Source organism: Arthroderma uncinatum, assembly GCF_011692745.1.
Source record: "Arthroderma uncinatum strain CBS 119779 chromosome Unknown scaffold4, whole genome shotgun sequence".
Classification (NCBI taxonomy): Eukaryota; Fungi; Ascomycota; class Eurotiomycetes; order Onygenales; family Arthrodermataceae; genus Arthroderma; species Arthroderma uncinatum.
Window position 1 is genome coordinate 2,697,928 of NW_022983866.1, and position 19,397 is coordinate 2,717,324.

General features: G+C 49.1%; 5 protein-coding genes across 5 annotated transcripts; 1 reads left to right on the plus strand and 4 right to left on the minus strand.

Annotated features, from left to right (window-relative positions):
* On the plus strand, positions 1 to 2,445 carry GIQ15_06172 (RING finger protein; the record flags this gene model as incomplete). Its single annotated transcript, XM_033553589.1, has 3 exons — positions 1 to 1,941; positions 2,008 to 2,289; positions 2,350 to 2,445. The coding sequence occupies 3 exons, from the start codon at positions 1 to 3 to the stop codon at positions 2,443 to 2,445; spliced, it is 2,319 nt and encodes a 772-aa protein (XP_033404733.1).
* A 1,310-nt stretch (positions 2,446 to 3,755) lies between these two features.
* Positions 3,756 to 5,337, minus strand: GIQ15_06173 (uncharacterized protein; the record flags this gene model as incomplete). Its single annotated transcript, XM_033553590.1, has 2 exons — positions 3,756 to 4,410; positions 4,478 to 5,337. The coding sequence occupies 2 exons, from the start codon at positions 5,335 to 5,337 to the stop codon at positions 3,756 to 3,758; spliced, it is 1,515 nt and encodes a 504-aa protein (XP_033404734.1).
* Positions 5,338 to 5,820: 483 nt separating this feature from the next.
* Positions 5,821 to 7,269, minus strand: GIQ15_06174 (uncharacterized protein; the record flags this gene model as incomplete). The annotated part of the gene is made up of 1 exon (XM_033553591.1): positions 5,821 to 7,269. The coding sequence occupies one exon, from the start codon at positions 7,267 to 7,269 to the stop codon at positions 5,821 to 5,823; it is 1,449 nt and encodes a 482-aa protein (XP_033404735.1).
* A 1,813-nt stretch (positions 7,270 to 9,082) lies between these two features.
* GIQ15_06175 (uncharacterized protein) lies at positions 9,083 to 11,233 on the minus strand (the record flags this gene model as incomplete). The annotated part of the gene is made up of 3 exons (XM_033553592.1): positions 9,083 to 10,259; positions 10,335 to 10,726; positions 10,931 to 11,233. The coding sequence occupies 3 exons, from the start codon at positions 11,231 to 11,233 to the stop codon at positions 9,083 to 9,085; spliced, it is 1,872 nt and encodes a 623-aa protein (XP_033404736.1).
* A 6,380-nt stretch (positions 11,234 to 17,613) lies between these two features.
* GIQ15_06176 (zinc finger CCCH domain-containing protein) lies at positions 17,614 to 19,275 on the minus strand (the record flags this gene model as incomplete). Its single annotated transcript, XM_033553593.1, has 4 exons — positions 17,614 to 17,786; positions 18,105 to 18,185; positions 18,615 to 19,163; positions 19,230 to 19,275. The coding sequence occupies 4 exons, from the start codon at positions 19,273 to 19,275 to the stop codon at positions 17,614 to 17,616; spliced, it is 849 nt and encodes a 282-aa protein (XP_033404737.1).
* Between the last annotated feature and the right edge of the window lie 122 nt (positions 19,276 to 19,397).

The window sequence follows — 19,397 nt, forward strand, 5'->3', positions numbered from 1 at the left end:
ATGAGAGGCAGCAGGTATAGTTCACCCAGAGTACCTCCAACCGAGGATGATCGAGATGAGATGCGGAGCCGGTCACCGTCATGGACTGAGAGGGGCGACCTCCAGGACTTTGCCGGCCAGAGCGGATCCGTCACTCGGAGCAGCAGTACCTCAGGCATCAGTAGGCAGTCGAGGATGTCTCGTCTTGGAACGAGGATACTACCAAATTCCGTCTTGAGAAACCTGCTCAATAGTGGGGAGGAGACGCCGGCGGAAGGGAGAGCCCATCGAGACGGACTACTATCGAGGAGCTCACCACGATCTGACTCACCGCAGCCATCGCCATATTTCCCGTCGTTTAGGAGTCTTAGTACCAGGGGTATAACACGGAGGAGATCGATTCGCGGACCCTATCCCCTCCCGAGAGGAGAGTCCGCTCTGTTACCAGACTCTCCACCGAATCCGACTTTCTTAGAGAACCCTTCGAATACCCGAAATACGGATCCTTCACGCCTCTCCTGGCGATATCGTGCAAGACTGAGCAATGTCCGCCACTCGATATCCTCACCAATATCACACATCTTCAACCAGCATTCTCCATCCTCTCAGTCAACTCAGACTACCACACCACCTCCGCCAAGGCGACCCTCGCGTGCTGGGCTTTCAGACGATTCCGATCACCTTCTCCATCCTCACGGCAGTATTGATCCTGGTATGGATATCGACGAGCCTCACGAACCGGATGGCATCGATCCCACCTCTAGACCTAGATCTCACCCGATTCCAGTGCCTAACCGTCAAAATAATTCTACGTCTGCTAGCCGTGGGCATTCTTCAACTATCCGCTCCCGCGCAACAAGGTTATTAAGACGTGAGGAACAGACACCACTGTCTCGTGTGCTACAGCTCGCTGCAACTGCCATCGCTGCACAACTTTCTGGGAATACAAGCCCAGCTGTACCGAGCATCCAGTCCGTTGGCGCAGACGGTCTAGATGGACCCCTAGAGTCATTAATGAACGGCTTACAGCAAGTTTCAACAAACCAGGAGGCTATAGATAACGGTGACGCTTCTCGAGAAGACCCTAATGTCCCCCATGTGAACTTTTTAAGAGTCTTCCGGTTTGTGAACCAGGACGGCCCTCCGACACAGACGCCGTCGGGTGAGGAAGGTGAGAACGGCGGCGATCAAATGGATATCGATGGACAAGGCTCAACCGATGGTCGTCAAGAACGACGTCTGCTTACTCTGGTTGTTGTCGGTGTAAGAGCCATCCCACCGAACAACGGAGCAGGCGGTGATGCCACCGCCAACAATCGACTTAACGTTGAGTCCCTTCTTCGACTGCCACTTCTAGCCCCAGGAAATTTTCTTCGTAATGACCGGGGAAGCGGTAATTTCCTCCGTCGCTCAGATGGCCGTTCGAGATTCTCTCCACGACGATATTCAGTTGGAGGAAGCACCTTCCCAGCAAACTACGACAGCCAGCGTCATGTCAGGTCCCAAACTTCTTCACGCCGACAATCTGATGTCGGATCTTCTGGTGATTTGGCTAGCTCACTCCCTACCATTATCTCTGATAGCCCTCAGGGTCCAAACCCGCCTCCATCGACACCCGCAGAGGCAGGCCTATCAAGGGTATCCTCTGCAGTAAATACCCCAAGCAGGCGGCCCTCATCCGCGTCGGCCATCCTCCCCCAGCTCGATGAGGATGCCACTGGAGAGCCAGGAGATGTGTTATCAGAGCATCCTATGGGCTTCAACCCCGCAAGACAGCGCCGTAGGAGCGATTCGGAAGCTGCTCGTCACCGTGGCCTCGGCTCTGGCGCCGCACGACGCAATGGAGTAGTAGAGCCAGATGACCCATCTCCATCCGGAGGGCGCAGCTGGCTCATCTACGTTGTTGGAACCAACTTAGCCGAGAATCACCCAGCATTCGCAGCACCCAGTCTATTTACAGATGTATGTTTCCTTCTATCAATATATATTTCGGATAAACATTCAGACAGGTACTAACTATTGCTCTAGAACCCGACCTATGAAGACATGGTGCTACTCTCATCGTTACTAGGCCCAGCAAAACCTCCCGTTGCAACACAAGATGACATTTCTTCCGCGGGCGGCCTATATCGTCTTGTCGAATACTCCGGAGCTCTGGTTGCAGAAAGCCTGGAAGGCGGAGACCATGATAATGTTCCCATCGCAGAAAGTGAACGATGTCTCATCTGTCTGTGCGACTATGAAGCAGCAGATGAAGTCAGGATCTTGAATAAATGCAAACATGTCTATCATCGGGAATGTATTGATGAGGTACGTCGCTAACTCTTAATATTATTTTTTGGACACGAGCTAACTCAACGAACCCTTTAGTGGCTAACAACTGGACGCAACTCCTGTCCTTTGTGTAGAGGCGAGGGTGTCTCCAACTCCGATAATGTTGCAAGTAGCGAAGCAATCGCTCCTTAATCGTGGCATCGCTATCATGTCAATTGCTGGTACCTACAGCTTTACTAACTTCACGTTCATGGCCACATTTTTTTTTTTCAAGCCTCCTCTCCGTTTCCTGGCCTGCGGTCACGATGACGGTATCTTCCATTCCTACCTGTATTCATTCGACTTTTTATCACAGAAGATAGTTTTTTCAAACCTTGCCCCCTTCTCGAGGCTGGTCTGTGTTTACCCTATCACTAGGCTTCTTCTTGCATATCCCTTTACGGTGTTTTCGCCCCAACCATTCCCAACCCCTTTGTTTTTTTGTTTTCTTTGATATTTGAGTGACATACTTTTTCAGCCTTGAAGCCTGTTATGCCCTTCTCGTGTTATCTTCTTCTCGCTTTTCTTGTTGCATACTTCCGAAATTGCATTTCTTTTTTCCACTTTTGCCTCTTTTCGTTTTACAGCAAAGCTTCGTCTGGCGTTTATTGACAGGAATCATCATACGGCTGGGATATCGTGGGGATTTGGGACCGGGCTCACATTAATAAATCGGAACATGGTTGGGACGGAATGGACGGGTTGGTGGGCTTGTTTTCTTTTCATCCCTTTCCTTCCCTTTCCTTCCCTTTCCCTACTCTCTATCTTCTATAAACACCCTTCATACATACGTATTATATCACATTAGTTGCGAAATCAAACTCCATCTTAAGGGAATTGTAAATTGTAATACATGCTCCAGATGTCGTCAGCAAGGTGATATGAGATCATAACCGCCAGGCGAGTTAAAACACAACATCTTCCTCTGGCTTACTTTTAGGGCATAGGAACCAAGATTTTTATAGCCGCTGCAATTATAGCTTTTGTAGTGTTGTCATTTTGTTTCTTTTCCAAGTGCGTCCACAAAAATCTAACTTCTTATATACTAACTAGTAGATATCCTGGGCTGAGATAGAGTAATATTTGTATAATTAATTTCATAATAACTATTAATTAAATACAACTCGATGAACGGCATCCTTTTGGGGAGAAGTTAAAGAGCAAAAATAGCAAGTAACTACGCCTATCTTAGTAAAATATGCCGTAAAAAAACACTCCCGTAAGCTCATAAATATAGAATGGGTATATGTATATTAAAGGGATGAAATAAACTCCTGCATTTTCATTGCTAATAGAAGATGGTTATGGATAAATGGCAGAATAATCGGGCACACACGTAGATTCTCAGTGCCATTTCTGGTGCCTGATGGTGAAGGACGCATGGTGCAGATAGTTCGGCACAATAGGTAGCATAACTGGCCATTAGTGTCGCCTTTTAAATGGAAGTGGTGATAGGATGGATATCACGGCGTTTGGCCTTTAAGGACGCCCATCCCTCCAGCTCTCATATCTTCTAGGCGATTCTTGATGGAGCTCCCTTCACATTCAACGGAGTCATGACGTCGCTTGACCTCCGCTTCAAAAATCGCTGCCACTTCTCGTCGAACCCGTCGCGCTTCCTTTGATTTTCGGAGCATAATACAGAATTGCTCAATCAGCCAGTCCCCGCACTCTTCCCACTCTGAGAGGGTAACAGATGAAAAGAATACACGGCGTTGATCTTCTGTCAGGTTTTTGACACGGGAGAGTTTATCCTCTAAAGCCAGGGGTGCGTCGTGTGGGAATATCGGTTGCATAGGAGTTGGGTTGTAGTCGAATGATTCCGCCTGGAGATCGGAAAATGACTTGCTTTCAAGAATGTTAGGGGGATAATCGGATATAAAATTAGAGAGTGGGCGTTTAGACGAAGCAGCAGAGACTGTTGATAGATGGGGCGATTGAAAGGTGCCAGCTTCTTCTAAGCCAGCCACTTCTTCAAAGCCATCATCATCAGAGCAGTCCAGGGTGCTCAGGTCGGTTGCTGCGTCAAAGGCTGCACGGTTATAAGCTGGGTACTGATCCTCCTTGGGAAGTTGCAATTGCTGTTGTCCAGCATCAGACCCGTCCTCAAGGTTCTCCCTATGTTGTTTCACGTTAGATATGAGGATATTACAGTATAGGGGAAATTAGACACTATTATACTGACACCGTATTGTTTGCCCCCACGGCATGGCTAGAATAGGGGTCTGGGGCAGCAAAATGGGGCCTTGCAGCAAACCTATTCCTGGTTGATAGCCTTTGGGCGATTGGCCGTGGGGCGAGTTTGGGAGCTTCCAGGTAAGATTTTTGCTCCCCAAGGCCTGCTGCAGCCGCTCGTTTTGGATAGGTTTCTGGCGATATATACGGATTCTGATCCTGATTTTGGGGGTAATGGATAATTTCGCCGCCCGTCCCATTGGTTGGTCGAGAATCATCCTCTCGTAGAATGGCTTCAATCTTTTGCCAGCTTAATATTTCCCGTGTAGGAGGCTCGTTAGCCACCTGACGATTGGAATTCTGTTCTTCATCCTGGATATGGTTCATATTGTCCTCTATTCGTTCCGCGACATCAGTTGGCCGCGCCGGCCCTTCACGATATTCAGTGTCTATATCCCCATCCTCTTCATCACCAGAGTCGAGCTCCTTGATCCTATCAGCTATAGATTTATAGCCCCCATCTTTTTGAGTAAGATCTGCATCGGGGTGGTTGGTATCTTCACGCGTAGGGAATGGCTTCCCTGTAACAGATCCCACTTCGGTCTCTCTCAAGACGCTGATAGTGATAGTAGAATCATCAACACCTTCAAGGTCGGTGTCAAACAAATCCCCTAGCCCTTCGCGTTCATTGGCTTCATTCTGTGGCTCCTCTAATAATCGGGGAGACTCCGTATTTTGCTGTTGTGAATCCCCATATTCTCTGCTAGGAGAAGCGCGGCCAAACCCAGACAACCGTGTAGGGTGAAGTCTTATTGTAGCCAGTTCGGCCTGTCGCTCTCTGGCCGCCCTGGCTCGTTTGGGTGATAGCATCTGTGACCCAGGGAATCCATTTGGAGCTCTGCTTGCTTGGACAAAATCACCAACCCTCATCCTGGTGGACTTTTCTAACCTTGGTTTCAATTTAATATAAAGATACAGCCGCAATTTAACAAGGGTGCCGTAATTTAAGACGTGATAATAGCTTTTGCCTGCAAATGTCTAATGAAGTTGGAAGTTAAGACAAAGTGCCGTGGTCACATGACACTATCAACGCCCGGACTATCAAAGGAAGATGATATAAGTGTTGATGGGAGACGGAGAGAGGGATTTGCATTCAGATAATGTTACCATTCGATACCCTAGCGGATGGGAATAAGAATAAGCCTACAGGCTTTGACAACTAAGGACTGCAGTAAATATTTAGGACCAACGAACGCATCGTTTTCCGGGTTGCCCCTTTATGGCTAATGGGTTTACTTGCGACGGATTGCATGGGCCGTTTCGTATATATGGATACCGCTATATAGGCTTTGGTCAACCGCCAGTACTCCGAGTCCGATCCTGCCTGGCCCTCGCCTTTGCAAAAAATGACTTTGCTTTCTCAATTTCAGTAGCCCTTTTCTCCCTGGCAGAGCTGATTTCCATCCTTAGTATAGTAGCTTCAAGGCGAGCGGTGCCATCGTCATTTCCATAGCTATCATCGGTGAGTTCATCCACATCATTACCAGATAAAACCGAGGACAGGTAGAGATCCCCTATCCATAAGGACACCATCCCCCGCAACCTCAGTAATTCATGGCTATCCGAAAACGGTGGTGAGACTAGTAATTCATCCATTTGTGTTGCAATCTGCCGGGCTTCTTCAAGCTCTTTCATCCGAGCAGCAGTATGAATTTTCGTTCTCTGATCTAGAGTTAGCTTCCGCTCCCCTATATCACCGCTCGTGACAGACATGCGATCATAATAATCATCTTCACCAGCGTCAAATCCATCAGAGCTACCGGCCAGCTCTGTTTTTCCTCTTGCATGCTGGCTCTCTTCCTGGGAAACAGAAATCCACAATCCAAACATGGCCGGATAGAAATGAAGTGGACCTAGTGCATCCGGCGCCACTTTCCGATATTGATACTGGATAATCATTCTTTCATAGTACTCTTTGGCTCGCTCGAAGCCAGTTCTAGTGAACCACTTCCTGCTCCCACCTACCTTCCCGCTCTGATCGACTGCGTCTTCTGACTCGCCCTGGCTCCGGTCTTTCCATAGTAATATCTCTGCGCCAACAGCCCATCTCCCAGCGCTTCGTACATCAGCTGGGTGTCCGCCAAAGTTATCTCGCAATATTAAACCCCAGGCTCTACCTGCGCGAATATAGTCCCCTTCCATCAGGCACCGGTGTAAGATCGCTGTGAGCACGTTTAAATGATGAAGACGCAGGGTATTTTTCTTCGTAGGATTACCGCCGGCTAGATAAAGCGGGGGATTTAACTGAGATAAATCCTTCTCTATTCGCTGTCTGTTGTTTATGATTTTGCCCTTCTTTTTTCGAGGTTTGTTTGCCGTGCCCGTAGTGGTACTGTTGTTTTCATCACCATCGGACTCATCATCACTATCGAAGAAAGCAGCTTCTCCTTCAAAGGGAGCCTTATGTGGGAATCCTCTACCAGGCAGTTCACAATAATTGGGTAGCCCAGCGATTCTATACTGGTGTGCTTCGGCGGGTGAAAAGATCAACGGAGATCGAGGTCTTGAGTTGCGAGTTCCCTCTCCTGTACTATTCTGCACCTCTTCGCCCGTTATGGCATCTTCACTTTCGTGTCCGCTATCGTGCTCCTTGCCAGTTTCGCCATCGTGTATCCCCCGATACCTCCCTCGTTGTTTTAGTCGCTCGTATTTGGCGGTTCGATAGCTCACGGGCTGTTGCCACAAGGGCAATGGAAGGGCAAAGTATGATGTACTCTGGCTAGGGTATGGTTTTTCAGGCATGAGGAAGAACTTTTGAGTGTCAATTGTATCAAGCCTGCCGCACTTGTTGTAGCTCTGATAATATTCTCATCCCTCTCGATGGTCACACATCCCCGCAGCTCAGAAAAGCACAAGATTCTAACCCCACTGTCGACTGCATTAACTTGTGAAGGGCTCCTTCTCAGCAAGAGTACACCATGGTAGCTTATCACCGTGGAACTCCTTCGTGATACCACTTGAGGACAACAAATTTATGAAAATAATATGAACCACGTGACTGAAGTTTACTGCCGCGGTAAACATTTATTCCTGGTCTAGCGCGCGCTTAATCAACATCCATGTATACTACTTCTAACTGGCTACTGTCTACTATAGCTTGGATGCTGAATTTCGATTGCCATTCAGCTTGGTTACATTTATCCCTAATGCCCTAGGCGATGTAGACCAAGAACGGTTTGAAAGTTGAATGGTAGATAGGTGTTATTGCCGAATTATCATAGAATTCCAACTATATATTATAATAAAGAATAAATCCCATGCATCATTGCTCCCCTTCACAAATGGTATGAAAAAAAAACAAACATAGAGGACTTTTTAAATAGAAAGGAGAGACTTGATGAGAGGTAAGAAAATCAAAGCAAAAATCCGCTGGCGCTAGGAAGAGAGAATGAAAATTAAACCGAGTAGATGAATAAAATAAGAAAATGCCTGGTTTCCGATTTCCTAGTTTCTCCATTGCTGGTTATCTCATATTCATAATAATCGTTCTTCTCTTTCATATATCATGTCGTTAAGGTCGTATCAGGTCATGTCATAGGTAGGTTCATACATGGAAAACAGAGTAGAGGGAAAAAAAAGAAAAGGAAAAAACAAAACGACATAAAACAAAATATTTTCAACACTCCCAAGAAAAAAAATGAAAAGATAAAAAAATAAAGGGCCAGAACAATTAAACATGTTCGGATAGGCAAGATCCAAGAAGTGCGAGGAGAAGTCGGCTGCCAAAATAGAGTGTAGAGGGTTAATTGCGTGAGACAAGGACAGAGAAGTGAGTAAACGGAGCAAGAAGCAAGACGAAGAATAAGAGGTGAAGTAAAGGGTGAGGAGTGGAGTTGGTAAGTTCATACACCGAAATGGACGAAGGCATAACTGGGAAAAGGCGGGTTTCGAACAAATGAAAGATCGGTGCTGTCGAAGCTGTGGTTGCGGTGACAAAGGGAAGCAGACATCGTTGCAGCCTGGTCGCGTATATAGTTGGAATATCTCCCTTGGGGGGGTCCACCTGGGTGAACGGACAGGAATATAAAATGGACCAAGCAAACAAAACAACCACGAATGAAAAGGCTATCAAAGAACACGAACAAAAACCCATAAGAAACCCCTTCCCTCCAAATGCGGAAAATGTAGTCGAAACAATTAACTAGCATAGCTATGTGTGCATGCGGGGTATGGAATGGTAAATGCCTCGCGGCTGGTCTCTGGAGGAAGAGACTCCAGTCTCCCTCTACAAGGTAGTGGTAGTAATATTTTCCTTCTGCCATCCGTCCGGTCCACGGACGGCCCATGAGAAAGAAGAAAGATGCATAACCCGTGAGAACGAAAAAAAAAGACGTATAAAACCTTCGTCCAAAAATGCAAAAGACAGGATGCGCAAGGAGAGAACAAACGAGATAGTAATGGGTAAAACCATCCTGGGCCGCGTAGAGCGATAGGGTCAACAGCGTAGAACAGACGCATGTAGCTGAAAGGTTATTATAGATGATGAAGTCGATGTTCTTCGTCGCATTGTTCATTCTTGCTCATGTCTCGTCCATTGAAGGTGGGTGAAGATAAATTAAGAGATGCGAACTTCTCTGCCAGGCTCCTCAGCTTTGACAGGCTTTCCGCCACATTCCCTAACCATGTTGTTGAAATCTTGTAGTACTTTCTGTGGAACACGATCCCACATCAAGGACCTCGAGTAGATGTCTGGATTTCCGTTTCCCTTGAAGGCAGCGCGGTTCTGTAGTCCACTATTACGCATCGCTGCGTAGGCTTGTTGCAGGTTCGATGGAGGGGCAACATGGTCATCACCCATCTCGTCGTCGCCGAGAGTGGTGAGGGATTGGTACTGTTTGGCAGTCATGGCAAAGACCTGGGCATCTTCCTGGTCCTTGGTGGGCGCAACAAGGTTATGGTGCAGAGCGTCAAGGTTGGTGCCAGAGTTACCTGCCGGGCCAGATGTGATTTGGGCCATTTCACTGCTGCTGATGGTAGTGGGGAGTAGAGCACCGGGGCCGGAAGAGGGGCCAATGATGCTGGCGGAGTTTCCCTCAGGGGAGGCAGAGGCCAAAACTGCGCGTAGGACATTTGCAGACTCGGCACGGTATTCTTCGGACAAGGCGGGAATGGCAGGCTGTGACGTGGAGGTGCTGTTTGATGCAATGAAGGCGCCGAATAGGAGACACATATAGAAGGCGTTCCAGCTGAAGGCAGAGTCGGACTGGGTCGACGGTTTCTCTGCCTGTTTCTCTGGCTTCTTAGTGTTGAAGTCAAGGTTGAATGGATGATGAGCGGGCGTAGGAGTAGGGCTGCGTGGGAGTGCGCGGTGCTCAGGGTCGAGGCTGAATTCATCAGCGAGGGAGAACGAGTCCCATGAAGGGTTGTCAACGTTAAGGCTGCCGTAGTCAGAGAAGTCGTTACGCATCGCGGAACCAGGCGTAGACAAATGGGCGGCGTTCATTTCCATGCGCTCGAGATGCTCTCGGAGAATTGTATTCTTCTTGCGAAGTTCGCCAGTCTCGAGGGTGTGGGTGCGCACCAACTCCTCTTTTTCCATGTGTACCTGTTCAACGAACTGATGCAACTGTTGCTGACTTTTAAGCAACTCGTTCTTCTCTCTGACCAGTTCCGCCTCTCGGAGTTTCATCTCCTGAAGGGCTTCTTGGAGCTCGTTGATGTGAGTAGAAGATCTTCTCTTGTCCTCTTCTAGCTGCTCGGTGTGCACCTTCTTTCGCTGCCGCGAATCAAGCCTATGAGAGGGTGTTAGTAAAAGGTGAAACGGTTCCATCCTGTATCTTATGCATGTGAAAAGGACAAATACTTACGCCGCCTGTCGATTTCTCAATAGTCGTTTCTGTTGCTTGAGTTCCTTGATCTCATCTTCGTCGTTGGATTGGCTGATTAGGAGGTCGATATTGCTCAACGTGCGTTCGGCAGGGATATCAAAACGAGCGTTCTTCTTGCGAATGCCGTCCCGTCGGATGGTGAGGCTGGCTCCGCTGTTTCGATATCCAGCCGAGGTCCTGACCGGCCTTGACTGGGTTTCCGGTACTTCTGATGATCCCGACACCCAACCTTGGCTCGACTGCGGAGACATGGGGATAGAATTGGGGGCAGCGAAGGGTGGAGAGGCTCTGAATTGCATCTGTTGGTAGGACATCGGCTGCACCTGGCCAACAGCGCCGCCGGTAAATGGGTTGGCGACCGCACCATCGAACTCTTGGGGGAAATGATCGTAGATGGGCGTGGGAGTACATGAGCCGGAGTCAGTAGAAATGGGCCAAGTCTGTTGCTGGTGCTGTTGCTGCTGGTGCTGTTGCTGATGATGCTGGTGCTGATGTTGCTGTTGCTGTTGGTGCTGATGTTGTTGCTGTTGCTGTTGCTGCTGTGAGAAGGCTCCTGAGTGATTATCGAGCCGTACGAAGGGGTTGCTGATGGGCTCGAAGAGCGGCGTTGATAGTTGCGATGGATGCCGTGACTGTGCATCGGTCTGGTGTTGAGCCATATCCGACCACACAGACTCTCGCCGCGAGAACTCGTCTGTGGTCTGGTCAAAGGACGGCCGCCGTGAGCTGTCCATGGACATGTCTTGGGCGCCGGCGTCGAGGATCTTGTCGTCTAGCACGCTCATCTCCTCGTCTCTAGAGAAGATGGGCTTTGAGTCGAGTGTGGGAGGGGGCTGGAAGAAGTCAAAGGCCGGCGATGGGAGGGAAAATCTCGCCATGTCGGAGGGTGAATTCGTGGTGATGCAGAGACGAACTTAAAAGACGCACACGAGCGGGAATTAAAGCAGTTGGGCCCGCGGGAAATAGTAACAGAAGAACAATAAAGATGATGCAAAAAGGTCGTAGTCGTAAAATCGTGTCGTCGTAGAGATGGGCGTTGATGTTCGGGGAGTTGTCGTTAATGTGTGTGAGTGTGTGTTCGAAGAAGAGGGAGGGAATAGAGGATGCGAAGAGGCGGTGTGGTTGGTTCCCTCTTTGCGGATGGGAAAAAAAAGATGGCGGCGCGAGAGTGGGAAAAATAAAAAAAAAGCAGAGCGATGATGCGCTGTGCGACGTGCTTGGAGGGGGAAAGACGACGATGCGGGGGGTTGGACGGGGATCTTGTGCTTCTGCTGCTGTTCTCTTGCTCGTGTTGAGGTCAAGAGACTGTTGATGCGGTGGGTAGTGTGCCTTTAGTATGGTGCTATATAGCGATCATCTGTTCAGGGCGGCGGGAGGAGCTAGTATCATATATATCTTTGATCCGACTCTATCGGTATCTTGTGAGAGTCAGGGTCAGACGAAAGCGGTTGCTCTTTAATATACGGCCGTCTGGGTCACTCGTGGTGCTGCGCTGACCGTCTCTCCTGCCCTATCACCTATCAACTCCCTGGCTATGGGGATGCGATCGAGGCGTTCGAGCAATGATAATGCGACTCTTAAGATGCTGAGGTAAGGCCGCCGGTGGTGAACGGGGGGAAAAGGTTTCATGGAAGAGCCACTTTCGTACCCGTCAACAGTAGATCGAAAAAAAAGTGTTGCCCAGCGGGTGGTAGATGGTAATAGGCTGTGGGATGGAGGGTGATCCAGTCGCTGCACTGCTCCCCCATGTCCCTTGCGGTGCCTGGGAGGTCGAGATACGGTTCCCCGTCCACTGGGCGGGTGTATATCGCCAAAAGCCAGAATCAGGCCTGCAAAAAGAAGAGTGACCTCGATCTCAACTATCGTCATCCTCTGGCGGCGACGGGCACGCTTGGGGATTGTCGACTGACGCCTAAACTTACGGGGATGCACCCTCACCGGCAGTCCGTTGCGAATCCATCCTGGTTCCAGATCGACCAGCCATCGTTCCTCGCCGGAAGTCAAAAAAGTAAGGCGACGAAACAGCCATCAGCGTTGAGCTCTCAGCGCGCCTACGATTGGATGCCTCTTATTGGGGTTGTGTTTTGGGGTTTTGGGCACACTTGCAGCGCGCTAGCCTCTGCCCTTTTTTTTGTATATATTTCGTTTTGATTTTATTTTTATTTTTAGTCTTCGCCTGCTTCTCGTTCGTGTGTATGGAGGGAAGAAAGTCGAGCCAAACAGATGGAATTCCGAGATTATCGCCGGGTTGTGCTGTTGTTGTTGAAATGATGATATACCGTCATATCTGGCGATACCAGCAGATACTCTGTAGAATTTAGTAATAGGGGGACCCTTGGTATCGCCCGATATCGCGTGGCTTGAGTGGTCGTTGCATCCGTCTCTCGTCGAGAAGCTGGCAGAGCAAGCTCCGTCTGATACACTGCTGGTCTCAGGAGGCAACCTGGGGCGGGTAGGCAGCAGACATTCTCAGCCAAACAACCGCAGTGCTCACTAGCTAACCCTTTCATACACCTCAAGCTGCTCCTCTAAAGCCAAAGGTAAAATAGTAAATCGACTGGCTGTGAACCTCTGCTTTTCGGTTCACCTTGAGCTGCCGTTCCTGGCAGATGATGGGATGCGATGCTCTCTCGATGGGCGTCAGGTATCAAGCTAGAGCTACGCTACTACACTTCTACCATGGATCGGGAGCCGGGGAAAAGGTGGGAACAGAACCTTCTGCACCTCGTTAGTCGACCTAGATTTTCTTCTTCGATGCTCGTCCTTCTCCCGCTCTCACCTCACGGCCGTGTTCAGGTTCAGGTTCATGCTCAAGCTTATGTTAATCATGTCGAAAGTGGCGTTTTGCTTGTCGCTACCCCAAGTATCTCTCTATCTACCGTTGTGCGATACCTCGCCGTAGGAACCTTCACTGGCATTGATCCGAGCCTGCTACGCCGCATATACCTAGGGTAACAGTCAGTCTTGTATCTCGCTTCAAGTACACACGCGGGGTCTTTCCACATGCTGCGAAGCTTTGCGTTTACAATGCGACGGCCTTCCGCCCTTCCCGCGCACATACATACACACAGACAGATGGATAGACAGTCACTGCTTGCGTGCATCGAAGATCTGTGCTCCACATACATACTGCACGTTAGGAGTCCGGCATCTGGATATGGTCACTGCGTTGCGTCTTGCACTCTATTTAGGAGCACACAAAACAGGAGCTCCTCCCAGGGGCGAAGGTGAAGGCAAAACCAAGTCAAGATTCGACTAGACGGGAAAAGGAAGACGGCTGGAAATGAAAAGAGAGGGGGCCAGAGATCGATCGGTACCCACATGCGCATCTTCATCACTGTGCGATTGTCCCAATCCAGATCTGCAAGGACGCGCGCGGCGTGCCAAAAGCCATGTTAATACCAACCTTGTACCCCCTCTCCGTCGCCTCTCCCTCAAGACGCCCGCAATGGCGGATCCGAACGGGGTAAGATGTAAAACCCGCTTTCACCTCGATGTTCTCTTTGGCCAATAGCATCCGTCGCTCTCACCGCCTAAACGGGCAACGGGTGAAAAGCAAGTATTTTTCTCCGTCTATCCAGTACCATGAGGATGGATATCCCCTTACCTCTGCAGCTAGACACCCGTTCCCTCTACCAAACAAAATCTCTTGCGGGCCGGAGCCTGAACGCCTCACATTCCGGACAATACTGGGCTCAGGCACCCAGCTGAAAGCCATTATTTGCGACATCTGAGTGCTTACTGGTGCTGGCGGTTCGCGTGCTTCAGATATATATACACACATGACCTCCCAGTTCACTTTTAGCCTGGTGTGGCCCGGCCTAGCCTTGGGAAGGCACACTGTGACTTGATCGATGGTTAAAACAGGTACATAAATCGTCCGTTCCTCGAGTGCTTCGAGTAAGTACATATCAGGGCGAGATATGGCGTTCAAATCGGATGCTATCGCTGCTCCCCACCCTCCGCCTGTATCTGGGATAGGGTCGGGTCCTGCAGGGGTGCCAATAGAGTACACCTAGACTCTCAAGGGAGAGAGTTCTTGTTTTCCCCCCTTTGGCCGAGTTTGCCCCATATCGAGAGGGAAGAAACAGCTACTATTCCGTCACTGTCGAAATTCGACGGCCGCACAGGGTGACTCACATTAAACATGCGGTGTATTCCAGGCAAATTATAGTCGATGCATGCTAGTGGACCCTGGCGAATATATAATAGGTAGAACCGGTTTCACGCAAACAGAAGCTGGCAACTGTGCGTGGGCATTGTCTGAGAGTTGCCCGCATGATGCCTGGGCAGTGCGGGACGAACCTACTTGTGCAGTGATTGTGTTCAAACTGGCGACTGCATAAAAAAGGATAAAAAGAAACAGGGCAAAAACCATGATCTCAAGCAAATGGCATGGCTGGAAAAGAGATGACATCTCCGGGTATATTATGTTGCCTGATTGTAGGTGGGCTGATGCTATGGAGGATCCTCCTCGTCGTATTCAGGTCCCTCACCTCCAATCTCACGATCAGTGCGGTTCTCGTGGGAAATCCTCGATTTTGTCTCGGATCAACACGTTTGTGGCTGAAGTTTATCTCCATGAAAATATTTTTCTGATACTTTCATGGGTAAACAGACGGCTATCCTGGAGTAGCGGTGGTGGAAGGGCAAGGGTGTACGGAAGTAGACAGGTGGCTCGTCTCGCGTCCGCGCCACGCTCTACAGAGCACCAGGTACGTAACCGAATCCTTTCTCTTGCGGGAGTGTTTTGGTGGCGACTTCTTGGCCTGTTTATGCGAGCATGATGGAATAGGACCTCTAAAACAAAGCCCACCGGGAGACGGCAGAGCGCCGGTATCAGGGCGGTTCGAGGGATGTGAAACCGATATAGCCTGTAGGAACAGTTTCTCGCCCCGAAGAAGTCGCGGGTGGTCAAAATAACGTAGATCTTACATAATATATTATATAAGCCAATGACATAATCACCTGGTATTCCTAAAATAGCCATATGCTTATATAATAAAAAGGAGTTTAAATTGACCAACGAAAACACGCAAAAAGCAACAACTGAAGAGAAAGGCGTTGTCTACCTAACCGCCGTCCACGCTGCATCTTCCTGCATCACATTTCAGGCACAAAAGCAGCTGGCAAATGAGAGCCCTGAACTGGATCTCAGACCACTGTAACCCAAACTGAAGTCTACCTGTGCTCGTATCGAGTAGCATCTCCTTTTGCCCGCCTGATCGAAACCGTCGTCTCCCCTCCATCTCCTTCAGCTCGCCCAATGAAAGGCCTGATACCGTCCATCAGCATTGGAATCCGCGAGCCCTGACTGGAGTAGCTCGATAATTCGAGTCCAGGGGATGATGAGCCTTCGAGCTACTCGTGGAGCTGGTTGACCGATGACCTACCCCCCCTCCGTTCGAGATACCCTCGGCCTCTAGCAAGCTATATATGCATCTGATTGGCTCAGGCAACGTTATTGCCTATTCTAATTCCATAGCGGCATTGCTACGGGGACTCCGGACAGACCAATTCGGCCGTCAAGATGATGTCAGCTACTGAAGGATCACCCTGAGACATAGCCCATCTTGGACTCTAGGGGATTAAATGACATCCTGTCAAGCTGACAATCGCCTACCCGTTCTCTCGGTAAACAGCTATTTCCGTCTCAACGCAAGGCGTGGACAATGTCATGCCGCATATCTCGGTGATATCCACTTCTCCCCTTCCGCAGGCCTCCCAGCTACCATCACTGACGCAGCTCATTTCTTCTATCGGCATCCAAATCTTGCAGAGCGATGCGCCTCCTTTTGCCTAACTGCGGCCTTGAACCTTTACTCAGTTCCGGGCGAGAGAGGCGGGGGATGACTCATTGAGATCAGCCAGTAGAATAGAGGGGTTGGATGGACGGCCCCATCTGTGCTCGTTATTATATAGCCTCCATCCCTGTCATATACCTGTCTCCCGTTATATACTACCATCCCAATGGGCCCAGTACCGGCATCAGAGGACTGTTGAAGATTCTTCTCTTGACTGCATACCTCGTTGTCGTTTAGTTATGATTGCAAATTGATAATATATGGGGCAATTGAAATTGTCATGTCCTTGCGCCCGAGCTACCACGGACCCTTCCCCTTTTGCAGAAAGATTGCCCGTCGAGATGTTGAATATCCAAAATTAAATAAAAAAGGTTTGTCAACGGCTACGTGTACCCCTGTGGGACATTTGTTCTCATCTACGAACCGGACATGGGCGCTCTTACACCGAATTGCGCCCGACATTGGTAGTAGTGGTCTGCACCGTCCTCAACGCGCAAAGCGGAAGACTTCTCCTTACGTTCTAGCTAGTATGGAATATGGATGCTATTGAGCAATGGGAAGAGGGCTAGAGAACGTCATGGTGCGTTTTAGAATTGCCTCTCTACTCATCAGCACATCCTGCAATGCTGAACAGTTGCCTCATGCATGGCAGCCCTGATGGTAGCGAGACAGGCCATGTGAAATCTAGATAATGAATCCAATCAACCCCTTTCATGTACGACTAATGCTCCTTCAGATATCTACAGCAACAGCATACCGCGAAACGAATCAATAAGAATCTTCAAACCTGCGTATAATTAGCTCCTTTTTAATAAGCTTGGGTACCCGACGTACGCACGGGGATATGTATATGCTTCAATTTGGTATTCCTCAACAATATAGCCATGCATTAGTTTTACTTAGGCGGGGAATATGCGATGAACTAGTTAATCCAACTCACCCCAACGTATGGCCCTTAACCTGAAACATATGCTTAATGAGTTGTCTGTCTGGTATATTTTCTAGAAGTACCTCTGTAACCCCGCCAGCTCACAGGGGGGGAACGGGCTGTCCCGCATTGCATGTAAAAATATAGACGTGGATGCTAAGGAGCAATAATTGATGGTTAACTTCCTATTAAGGGTGTAAGATCGATAACTAAAAAGTAACTGTTGACGCCCAAACGCCCAAGAACAGGCTGTCCACCCAATGTGAGCTGTACAGAAAAGTAACAATACAAAGAGGTATCATGGGGATTATCCCGAATCACGGCCGCGGAGGCCACAAGCAAGAGTAAGATATACGTCCATCCAAGGATGGTGTAACTTGGCAAGTACTGGGGGGAAGTTTCAAAAGCAGGGAGGTATAGATGGCTGTGCAGCGAGATCAAGTAACCCCTTTTTGAAACAAGTTGAAGCGGCTGTCAATTACTGGTCGGTGGTACGATTGTGAGGGTAAAATCACTCTTAACCGAACTATGAGAACCCAATAAAGTCTAGCTGCTGGGAAGCATCCCCGCCATCAACGCCTTGGGTGATTTCTTCTGTCCCTTCCAGGTCGTCAGAATCGACATCATCGGTGTCGATCTCGTCATACACTTCTTCATCGCTAGAGACATCCTCGTCTGACTCTCCTTCAGCGAGATTGTCTACCTTGTTAGTATTAAACTTGCGAATTTGGCCGGCTCTGTCAACATGAGGAAGTGGACATTTTTTATTGCCACAGTTCCCAGTGTTAGCATAGTCAGGACATTCATGGACATGTCGCTCTTCGCATGTAGCTCCTTTACTGCAGTACCCTAGGATAGCAAAATCTCGGCAAACCAGGGCACCCGGTGTTACACGAACATGGGTATATCGGCAAGAAGGGTTTGTACATCGGCCGCGAAGGAAATGAAGACAAGCGGGGGATCTTTCAGGAGATGGGTCATGCGAAAGATCACAGGCCAAACCTGCATCACATTTACCTGTCTGGAGGAATTCCTTGCAGATGGCGACTTTATTTGGATCGTGGATATACGGGCAGGTTGGGCCCTTAAAGCAAGTACCTATAGATTAGAGAAATAGATGTCAGTACCCGAGCAATATACGCTTATCTACCCAACAAACGCCGCGTTCACATCCAATCGATTTCGATGCGGCAGATGTGATAGAGTCTGCGGAAGGAGAGACCGGTACCCGTCGATGTAAATCTCTTGCATAGCTCATTTCTCTTCTTCACTGCTCCCATTTTTCTTCAAGGTCGTGAGTCAGTTGGTCAAATAGAAAACCTGTCAAGTCTCTATTACAGTCGGGTAATGCGTACTTTTTTGAAGCTACCGCTCCTAAACGGTGAAGGTTACCCCGTTTGCTTCTTACAAACATCACACCCCCAACTTTCACTTTTTTAGGTGTAGCGTTTGCTTTCGAAGGGTCATCTATAAAACGGTAAGCTGGCTCTCGAACTCTTAAAAAAATCATCCAAAATGCATCCTCACTGGAAAGAGAAACCAATTTGCTTCCACCCTGAGCAACCTGAAATGGTGTATCTCCGACAAGGATGGTATATGTCCTTCTATCAGATTGCTGTGCAATCTTGCTAGATTCAGGGAAATGTGTGGCGGATTGGGCATGCCGCAAGACCATCGATTCCTCTCGCTCCGCTTTCTTCTGTTCTTTCAACCTCCGAGTTTCTGCAATAGCTTTGTTCCTAGCCTGTGTTTCCTGGTTAAATATTGACGAGTTGATTAGCTGCATGTGGCGATCTCTCTTCGCTACCCATGCATTATTCGTGCCCTGCTTTGCGTCGCTGGTTTCATCGGTAGATGCATATGGTGAAGCAACGGAGCTTGCTGGGTCCGATGGCGTGCTTTGGCTATTAAGCACAAGTGTTCGGTTTCTATGCGGTCCCGCGAGAGCCCTGGAGGCTCCCCTTGCTCGTCCACGATAAGGCCTCCAGCCGCCTCGCGCATGTCGAGCATAAGGAGCGCCGGAATGCCCACCGCGCGTAGCAGGATTAGACTGATTTTTGTGCTGGTTGATTTGGCCTAGACGACTTCGTTAAGTAATGGCCGGCACTCGCGATCTGGGTCATTCGTGCCAAAGAAGCTTACCGGCAAGCTGGCCGATCTTGGCCAAGAGCTCCTCTTCTTCTGTCATGGAAATATTACCAAGCGAGACGAGACGATAAGATCAATAGTGAGCCCGCAGGTGTACGGGAAAGAATGTTATAAGTCTGGTATGAGCATGGCATAGATAGCTGTACAAAAGCAACTGCGTCC